The following is a 10,721-nucleotide window of genomic DNA, read 5'->3' on the forward strand; positions in this document are numbered from 1 at the left end:
TGTTCTCATGGAATGTGTCACAAAAAGCAGCACAAAGTGATGTTCCGTTCTCCCTCTCTTGAAATATTTCTCACTTGGTGATATCTTTCATAGTCATTTCGTTTTCGCTCTTTCTCTTTGTGCCTGTAGGTTGTCAAAATGTGTAGGTACCGTTCTCGTTGTGCCTTGACGTAAAATTAACACACTGAGCGCAATGAGTGTGCGAATGACAGCCCTGCTCATCGATCTCTGATCCCCCGAAAACTTAAGTTTCCAATTTTCTACGCGGTACTGTTGGTCTCTGCCAGCTACGTGCTGGCGCCCGCGCCGGTCACCATGGCTCCTTCGGTGTCGTTCTCGTAAACGCTCGCTTGGTACAAAACTGGTTTCAGATGAAACGTTAAGGCTCGTTTCGTCGGAGTCGCTCTCGCTGGCTGTACGCCTGGTTTCGTTCGTTGCTCTTCGGTGGGTCCTGGTCCTTCTGCTATGTAAATTAATTCGGGACGGACCCCCTTGCTCCTCCTCACATGAGGGTGAGTTTTCGTTCCACACATGTCCCCTTGATGATGTCTGCCACCATTCGAACCTGCTTCACTCATCATCAGCATTATGTTTGACAACATATTCTCCATTTGGTTTACTTTTGACTCGATGTCTGTCGACCTATTTGCCGTTTGAGGGGTGCTTGTCTGTGGTCCAGTTTGCTTCGGGATAGCACCCATGTTTTGCTGTGTCTTCGGAACACTGTCAGGATTATCGTCCTGCACCATTGATGGACGCAGATTTCCACCTGCGGCTCCCTCTGTATTATTTAGCATTTCGTTAATGCGATCTTTGAATATTGAAGTTGGCAGTGCAATCTTATTATCTCTCATACAATCTTATATACGACGAACTAATTCCCTTCTCATTTTTTTCTGGTCTTCGCTTACCGCATTGCAGCGTTTTGCGCGATACCAATAGTGCAAAAGTCGTGACTCAAATCTTGGTTCAAAACCAATACGAGTCAGTGATCTCCTTAAATATGCAACCTATTGCGAAATGTGACAGAACTCTTTAGACAAATTGAATGGCGAAGGATAGTTTCTACTGTTTTTAATATCTGATCGATGCCTCCTGCTCCGACTTTCTGTTATTTACAACAATAACTTCAGTCTTATGGTGCGCAAGCTCCAGTTTCCTGGAGTGCATCCAGTCTTCCACTACGCGTATGGATAGCGCGGCCTTTAACTCTACCTCTCTAATTGACTCGCCATAGACCTCAAGAGTTATATCGTCGGCGAAGCCCACGATCACCACCCCTGGAAGGAGTGTTAGTTCTAACACGCCGTCATACATGGAATTCCACAGTACCGGACCCAGGATGAAACCTTGCGGTACACCTGCGGTAACTGGGACGCTTTTCTGACCCTCGTTTGTGTTATACACTAGTACTCGATTCTGAAAGTAGCTACCCAGAATCTTGTACAGCGGCGTCGACACTCTGAGACTCTGTAGCGCTAAGGCTATGGAGTCCCAGCTGGCACTGTTAAACGCGTTCTTCACGTCGAGCGTGGCGATCGCGCAGTAACGAATGCCCCTCCTTTTGCATTGGATTGCAACCTCAGCCGTTCTGGTGACGGAGAGAATTGCATCCACCGTGGACCTACCTTTTCGAAAACCGAACTGGTTGCTTGATAGACCGTTCTCACTTTCTGTATATTTCACCAGTCTATTGAGGATTACCCTCTCAAGCACCTTGCCCGCCGTGTCCAGCAGGCAGATTGGTCTGTATGCCGATGGGTCACCTGGTGGTTTCCCAACCTTCGGCAACAGCACCAGCCTCTGGCGCTTCAACACGTCCGGGAAGAGGCAGTCGTCAAGGCATTTCTGCATGACCGCCTTTAACAACCCGGGGGCTTCTTTGATGGCCGTCTTGATGGCCAAGTTCGGAATTCCATCTGGTCCCGGTGCGTTGCCTATCTTCAGGGAATTTGCGATCTCGATGAATTCATCTTCTGTCACCCTTACCGCATCGTCTGACTGCACGGCTGCCGTCACTCACGGTTGGTGGTGACTCGTCGGCCGGAGGCCAGGGACTTGGTTCGTGGCTTGGGAAGAGACCCTGAATGATCGTTTCAAGCATCGCTGGTGATTGTTCTGCCGGGGCTAGCGCACCTCTAGTCTTGGTCATAACGATCCTGTAGGCGTCACCCCACGGGTTTGAATTGGCACTGGCACAGAGTCGTTCGAAACAGGCTCGTTTACTGGCTCTGATTGCGCTAGTTAAGTGCTTTGCACTTGGCAATTAAGATCTTTTCTTGGGATGACAAGTTATTACAGCAGATTTGTGAAAGATTTCGCAAAAATTGCCAAACCCCTCACAAACCTTCTCAGGGGGGAGAGAGGTGATAGTTCGACAAAGAAAATCATGCTGAACGAAAGCGAAGCTTGCTGCTTTGAGAAAATGAAAACATTATTGTCGTCATCCGATGTACTTATACATTCAGATCATACAAAATCGTACATATAGACTGTTCCGAAAATTATAAATACATTTTCTTACTTGAATAAAACAAAAAATACAGGATTTTTCGGGTCATTTTATTCTGAAAAACATATAATAAATGTTTTCTTTCCAGTTTCAATTCAAGTTGGGATTATTTTTCGTAGGATACGCGAGTTCTCTAACTTTTCTCTTAACACTACTCATTAGCTTTTGCACAGTGTGTTCTCCGACCATTTTTACCACTTTAAGCCAATCTATTTTAAATTTTTCAACATTGTCCGCTGGTTTGACATATTTCCTCAGCTTTGCCTTGGTCAAAGCCCAAAAAGTTTCAATAGGGCGAATTTCAGGGCAGTTTGGATGATTCATCTCCTTTGGGACACATGTGACATTATTTGTTTTATACCACCCTAGTGCATCCTTAGAATAATGGCAGGAAGCAAGATCGGGCCAAAAGATTGGAGGTTTGTTATGCTGCATAACCATGGGTAACAACCTTTTCTGCAAACACTCTTTCACGTAAATTTTGCCATTCATTGTGTCATTCGTAATGAATGGACGAGATATTTTCCCACATTCACAAATGGCCTGCCAAACCATTATCTTCTTGCCGAATTTTTCGGTTTAAATGGCTATCACTGGTCCAGGGACATCCTTTCCATTCGGTGATGTATAAAATTGCGGTCCTGGAAGAGTCTTATAGTCTAGTTTTATGTAGGTTACGTCATCCATGATAACACACCCCATATTTTTGGTCAGAAGTTTGTCATAAAGCTTCCGAGCTCTCGGTTTGCACATATTCAGCTTGTTTTGGATTTCGTTTTGGCTGCTTCTGCTTCCGACGGGTCTGCAGACCCATTCTTCCTGTTCAGACGTTTCGTCATTCGTGAACGGATTATTGCTAAAAATTCATTGGCCTCGTTATCTCTCTTCATAACACCACTTGCCAGGATCGATCTCTTACGATCACCCGATCTGTTATCGAATTCACATCATTTTAATAATCGAAGTGCCGATATAAAGTTACGCAAGCAGAGCTAGGTTAGTCAGTACTCAATAAAGAGCCCTAGATGAAACACCGGTCATTCGTTCGCTAGATAAATTCGTCGTTTTATTTAAATTCTAGTTACAAGCGTTAAGAACAATCTTCCGAAATTTCGTGAACATTGAAATTGGTCCTTCGAACCGGATTCTTTCGTATCTGGTGGAGGATTGTTCTTGCGTTTCTCGCGATTCGGTGTGAAAGCTATTGGCAGAATTGAAGAAAATTACACGAGAGATAAATATCTACGTTATGTGAAGACTCGAACTCGAAATGTGACGCGATTGTGTGACACTAACTGTGCAAAGACTAAAAGTGCGTATAGTGAAAAAAAAGTGGATAAAATTAAATCGATTTCGCTCGCTGGTCCTAGAGCGTGATAAAGGCTGCCGTGGATGCTGCCAAAAAGATCTCTAAAGAACTGATCTTCTCGCTTCCCTTTGTTAACGAGAGCCGCATTGTTCGTTAGATTGCTGCAAAGAGTCGCTTCATCTGGATTGAGCGGCGTGGCTTGGGCAAACCGCGTGTAGTGGCTTGGGTGGATCATTGTCGATTGTAAGTACAATTTGCAGGCTGCATGCGAGTGGAGCCGTTGGAACGCATTTTAGAGTAGCTGATTTTTCGCATTTTTGCACGATAATATTGATCGGATTTTGTGAAAATTTGGATATCGACGTGTTGCGCATGAGGCACGTTTAGGATTTCTAACGCTATATAGCGTACAATGGCGTCGGAATTAAAGAAATTAGAAAAGCGCGAGCGATTTTTGCGAGATTCGTTGATGAATTCAGCCCACCTTGTGGAAACATATCAGGAAGATAGGGATAGTTACATGCTGGAAGGTTGGAAAGATCGTTTAGAGGGAGTTTTCTCTGAGTTTACGGATACTAGATTGCAGCTTGAATGCTCCGATGAATTCCAAAGTAGGGTGAAAGATTCATTTAACATAACCGCATTAGACCCAGCACAGCAAGCAGATGAGAAAAATGATCCGATGTTAGTGGAGCAAGCGAATCAGGATGCACGGTCAGAGTTTGAATTAATATACTTGCGAATAAAAGGTTTCATAAGCAACAAAATGCGGTCATATAATACTAACCCAGCAACAGTAGCACAAACGGGTCCCGCATGTAACTCACGTGCTCGAGTAAAACTACCAGAAATCAAACTTCCCCTTTTTGATGGATCGATTAAAGAATAGGCATCGTTTCGTAATGCATTTCTATCCCTGATTGATACAAACCCGATGCTGAGTGAGGTAGATGAAATGTCGTATTTGGCTGCTTCTCTCTCGAAAGATGCGAAGCGCGTGGTAGACGTGATCGAGATCACTGCTGATAATTATTCCGTTGCATGGGAGCTGCTTGAAAGACGGTATGAGAATAAATATGTCCTTGTTAAATCATACATTGAGGCTCTCTTTGCTGTTGAATCCATAAAAAAAGAATGCGCGGAATCCCTTAACCGGCTGACCGATGATTTTGAGCGTAATTTAAAAATGTTGCAGAAGGTTGGTGAAAATCCCGAAAATTGGAGCACGATTTTAGTGTTTATGATGAGTTCACGGTTGGATCCTGCAACCTTGCGCCATTGGGAAACCCATCGCAAATCATCAAACGTTCCAACGTATACTGAACTTGTTGAGTTCTTACGTTCCCTTCGTCTCGTTTTACAGTCGATAGCCGGACTCAAACCCAGATCGTTAGATTCTTCTCGCACTTTACAACGTACAAATTTCCAAGCGACCAAGCAAGCTACGATGCATTCGGCCGTTACTTCGAAAAATACGTGCATATTTTGTAACAAACCCACACATTCCCCGTACCAATGTGAACATTTTCGGAAACTGACTCCCTTGCAGAGATTTGATGAAGCAAAAAGAAACAAGCTTTGCATCAATTGTCTTGCCTCATCCTCGCATGTCGCTAACTCCTGCACTGGTGGAAGCTGTCGCGTATGCCACCAAAAGCATCATACTATGCTGCATCGTCAAACCACTACAATAATTACTAATAAATCGAGCCAGCCTGAATCATCGTTGTCGTTAGCGCCCACCGAGTCTCAGCAGATGTCATCATCTATTCCGCCTAAGCAATCGTCGAATGTTCCATCTACCCAGCAGTTTCAGCCGCATGTATCTTTAAGTCCACCGGTCACTGCCCCGTCGACTAGCCACTGTTCGTCACTGATTAAGCAAACTTACCAATCAGTTCCAGCTGCGGTGCTACTGTCTACCGCTCTTGTAAAGGTTTTTGGTACAACTAGTAATTTCGTGTGGGCACGAGCTCTCCTGGATTCCGGTTCCGAGTTGAATTTTGTTTCGGAACGACTAGTTCAAATGCTGCATCTGCAACGTACCAAAGAATTTGTTCCGGTCAGCGGCATCGGCGCTTCAGCCACTTCGTCGAAATATTCCATCCATATTCGCGTCCAATCCCAGTATAATAATTTTGAGGACAACTGGAAATTCCATGTGCTTTCAAAAATTTCTCTGAAAATCAATTCATCGATGTTGCGCAGTTGGAGTTGCCGCCTGATACTGTGTTAGCCGATCCTTCGTTTTACAAACCAGGTCATATCGACCTGATTCTTGGTGTGCAAGTTTTCTACGAGCTTCTACGTGACGGTCGGATCAAAATAGGTGATGCTGGACCAGTATTGCAAAACATTGCTCTTGATTGGGTGATTTCAGGGAGGGTTAAGCTAGAAAACCTACATTCAGCGGTCGCCAACGTGGCTCATGTAGGGCAGTCAGCCTCGATCGAGGAGTTGAATTTGAATCCTGCCGTATCCAGAGCACCCAACCAATTGAAGAAGCAGAGTGCGAAAAATACTTCGATAAAACGGTCACCAGAGATTCGTCGGGTCGGTTCGTTGTTACCCTTCCTAAAAGGTCATCGTTGATTTCGCAGCTTGGGAGTTCCAGAGACATTGCTGATCGCCGATTCTATTCGTTAGAACGTCGCTTAAATGCAAATCCTGCGCTAAAGAAAGCCTACTCAGCGTTCATTCACGAGTACATAAATCTAGGCCACATGAAACTAATCGATGATTCAACGGCCAACCCATCCGAACCATCTTACTATCTTCCTCATCATTGTATCGTTAGACCAGATAGTACCACCACCAAATTGCGCGTGGTGTTCGACGCATCATGCGCCACGGATTCTAGAATAGCGCTCAACGATGCGCTAATCGTTGGCCCAGTCATACAAGATGACCTGTTATGCCACATATTGAGATTTAGGATGCCAAAATTCGTCCTAACCGCCGACATCGAGAAGATGTACCGGCAAATAAGGGTTTGCGAAGCTGATCAACCTCTTCAGAGAATTAGATGGAGAGACAACCCATTCGAACCGGTTAAAAGCTATCAACTGATGACAGTAACGTACGGTACATCATCCGCTCCATACCTTGCAACTAAATGTTTGCAGAGACTCTCGCGGGATAGAACAGAAAATTTCCCGCTCGCATCGATTGTCGTTCGTCGTGATTTCTATATGGATGACTTGCTTACGGGAACTAATAGTGCCCAAGAAGGTCAACAACTCTGTCAGGAATTGCTTGCTATAACCAAATCTGCAGGCTTTGTCCTTCGCAAGTGGGCGTCAAACAATCTCGCGATTATTCGGGATGTACCTGTGGAACTGAAAGACGAACGCACACTACTAAAATTGGACCCTTCACCGATCAAAACCCTGGGACTACAGTGGGAAACCGTCACCGATGAATTTAAATTCGAGGTTCCAAAGCATAGTGATCGACTACCGATTACGAAACGAATGGTCTACTCTGATATCGCACGCCTATTCGATCCCCTAGGACTGGTGGGACCAGTCGTAGTCCAGGCGAAGTTATTTCTACAAAGGCTCTGGCACGAAAACAACGATTGGGACGTTGAATTAGGAGAAGACCTTCAGCACGATTGGATAGGATTCAGAGATAGTCTTCAAGACTTGACCAATATTACAGTGCCTAGATGGGCAGTATCTCTCTCTGAGGCCAGAATTGAGATCCATGGATTCTCTGATGCTTCAGAACGCGCGTATGGAGCATGCATTTATGTTCGCGCGGTGTCCCCGAATGGTGAAATAAAATCCAGACTTTTAATTGCAAAATCAAAGATTGCCCCAAAAGGAAAAAACAAAAAACATGGAACGGTTTGTCTGCCACTTTTAGAATTATGTTCTGCACTTCTTTTGAGTCATCTCTTCGAAAAGGTTGAATCTAGCATCAACCTCAAGACTGAAAATTTTTTCCGGGCAGATTCGGAAATTTGTCTTCACTGGTTTACGTCGAACCCGTCACGATGGAAAACGTTTGTGGCAAATCGGTGCTCCGAAATACAACGAATCACTGTGGTAGGAAGATGGTCACATGTACCTGGGTCCGACAACCCAGCGGATGTAATTTCTAGAGGAATGCCTCCAGCTCAGCTGAAGCTCGCCCCCCTATGGTGGGAGGGACCCACTTGGTTATCGCGCACGTCTCGGTTCTGGCCAGTACTCGGACGTCGAACTGAGAAATGTTTTTGTTCAGAGGAGTTGGGGGAACGAACAGTTGCCCTCGCCGTGCATGTAATCCCCTCAAACGAGTTATTTTCAAAGTATTCATCGTTCATGAAACTCGTACGTGCTGTTGCTTGGATTTTCCGATTTTACCACAACGCCAGAACTAAAAACAAGGAAGACAGACTTCATGAGCACTTGAGAACGAAAGAAATTAGCTTCGCTACCCAGTCAATAGTCAAACTGGCCCAAGCCGAATATTTTGCTTCTGATATCGCAGAACTTCAACAAAAGAAGCGAGTAAAATCAACCTCTCGTTTGAAAACATTAGTTCCAATATTGGTGGATGGAATAATGCGCGTCGGTGGCCGGTTGCGTCATGCCCCAATGAGCTACGATCAACGTCATCCAATGAACCTGCCGGACAAACACCCCCTAACAAATCTGATAATGATTTACTATCATCAAAAACTGCTTCACGCTGGTCCACAGTTAATGATTGCCGTGGTTCGCGAACGATTTTGGCCACTTCGCATTAAATCTATCGCCCGCAGGGTTGTTCACTCTTGTATCAGTTGTTTTCGCTGTAAGCCAAAGGTCCTGGAACAACTCATGGGTGAATTACCTCCAGAACGTGTTACTCCAACTTTTCCATTCCTGCGTACCGGAGTAGATTACTGTGGTCCTTTCTACTATCGAGTAACCAAGCGAAGTGCAGCTATCAAGTGCTATGTAGCGGTATTTGTGTGCCTAGTGACGAAGGCACTCCATCTCGAATGTGTCACCGATCTCACTTCTGATGCTTTCATTGCCGCTCTTAAGCGCTTCACCTCTCGGAAAGGCATACCGGAACTTATCGAATGCGATAATGGGCTTAATTTTCAGGGAGCTCAAATAGAACTTGAAGAGCTCGCTCGCCTATTTCGATCGCAGCAACATCAGAATTTTGTAATTCGCAGCATACCGCCACGGTCCCCGAACTTCGGTGGGCTCTGGAAAGCAGCAGTAAAATCTATGAAGAAGCATCTACGCTGCACCATAGGAAATGTAGTTCTCTACCACGATGCATTTTTAACCTTGCTCACCCAAATTGAGTCGTGTCTTAATTCTCGTCCATTGACACTGCTATGTTCAGATCCTAATGATGTCGAAGTTCTCACTCCTGGGCATTTTTTAATCCATCGCTCACTGAAAGCCATCCCGGAACCTAGTACAGAAGATATCCCATTTAATCGTCTGAGCCGCTGGCAACAAACTCAAGAGTACGTACGTAAAATCTGGAAGCAGTGGCAGTCTGAATATTTGTCAGGATTACAACCTCGCACTCGTTGGACTATGGAGCGCGACAATATCAAGATCGGAACAATGGTTCTGATAAAAGAAGATAACCAAAAAATGATAAAATGGAAATATGGGCGAATCACGGCTATTTTCAAGGGAAGTGACCACCACATTCGCGTCGTAACCGTACGAACGGCACAAGGAGAATACAGACGATCTATCAGCAAAATATGTGTGCTACCGATCCAACAGTCCGATTCACCTGTCCGAGAGGATAAACATCAAGGAGGAAAGTAGATTCCTTCCACCAATCGCAGTGCGGTACTGCGCAACATGGGGAGGTCGCAAGGCCTCCCATTCCTGTAAGTCGTAATTTTTTTAACATTGCAAAAAATCTCATTTGTTTTTGGTCCTCCAACGCAATCGACGACAACGTTTGCTCGTTTGCAAATCGGAGTGACAGAAGACCCACCAGCCCGCCATTCAAGCGCAGTAGAAAGGATGTTCTTAGGAGTTGTAACCAACATTTCACATACAAAGCACAAGTACGCTCAGTATTTGATGCCATTGTTCATCGTCTGTTAAGGACCCGTGGGGGCCGGTTGCCTCCATCCCAGTTAAGTTATGCTTTTTTTTCTCATTTATTGTTTAAAAAGCCGTTTATATTATGTTCCAGAAAAATTTCGTGGATGGTCACGCAAGTGAGAGAGGACTCCAACAGAAGGTCAGATGAATCGCGAGTCCCATCCATTAAGAATCAACAAACATACTACGAAGAATAGCGACCCACTTGATCATAGCAGCCGAAAGACAACGTGAGCCTGAATGGAGTTCTTCGCATGGACCGAAGTAGCACGTGGCAGGACCGATACGCCCGAAACGGATGTCAACAACGTGCCGAACAGTTTGGGATTCGACGCGGACCTGATCGTCGATATCAAGCGGCGCTAGAGAGGCCGTCTATAACCAGAACCACCATTATTTTAAATTGAATGGATAATAATTTAATACAATATTCATAAGTAATAAGAAGGGCGTGGAACATATAAGTTAGTTAGAAGGGCATGGAACATATAAGTTAGCACTCTGAAGAGTTAGTATAGTTAGGTTAAAAATAGCTTTTTAACGGTGGCCGACATGTTCAGACGTTTCGTCATTCGTGAACGGATTATTGCTATAAAATTCATTGGCCTCGTTATCTCTCTTCATAACACCACTTGCCAGGATCGATCTCTTACGATCACCCGATCTGTTATCGAATTCACATCATTCTAATAATCCAAGTGCCGATATAAAGTTACGCAAGCAGAGCTAGGTTAGTCAGTACTCAATAAAGAGCCCTAGATGAAACACCGGTCATTCGTTCGCTAAATAAATTCGTCGTTTTATTTAAATTCTAATTACAAGCGTTAAGAACAAT

At 44.7% G+C, this 10,721-nt stretch overlaps 2 protein-coding genes across 2 annotated transcripts; both read left to right on the forward strand.

The window, feature by feature from the left end:
• Nucleotides 1-4,776: 4,776 nt before the first annotated feature.
• Nucleotides 4,777-7,877, forward strand: LOC129717007 (uncharacterized). The gene is made up of 4 exons (XM_055666853.1): nt 4,777-5,982; nt 6,030-6,374; nt 6,422-7,339; nt 7,779-7,877. Exons 1-4 carry the CDS (start codon nt 4,777-4,779, stop codon nt 7,875-7,877), a joined length of 2,568 nt encoding a protein of 855 aa, XP_055522828.1.
• A 497-nt stretch (nt 7,878-8,374) lies between these two features.
• Nucleotides 8,375-9,598, forward strand: LOC129717008 (uncharacterized). The gene has a single exon (XM_055666854.1). It carries the CDS (start codon nt 8,375-8,377, stop codon nt 9,596-9,598), a length of 1,224 nt encoding a protein of 407 aa, XP_055522829.1.
• The last annotated feature ends 1,123 nt before the right edge of the window (nt 9,599-10,721 follow it).

The sequence above is a fragment of the Wyeomyia smithii genome, chromosome 1, assembly GCF_029784165.1.
Source record: "Wyeomyia smithii strain HCP4-BCI-WySm-NY-G18 chromosome 1, ASM2978416v1, whole genome shotgun sequence".
In the NCBI taxonomy this organism is placed as follows: Eukaryota; Metazoa; Arthropoda; class Insecta; order Diptera; family Culicidae; genus Wyeomyia; species Wyeomyia smithii.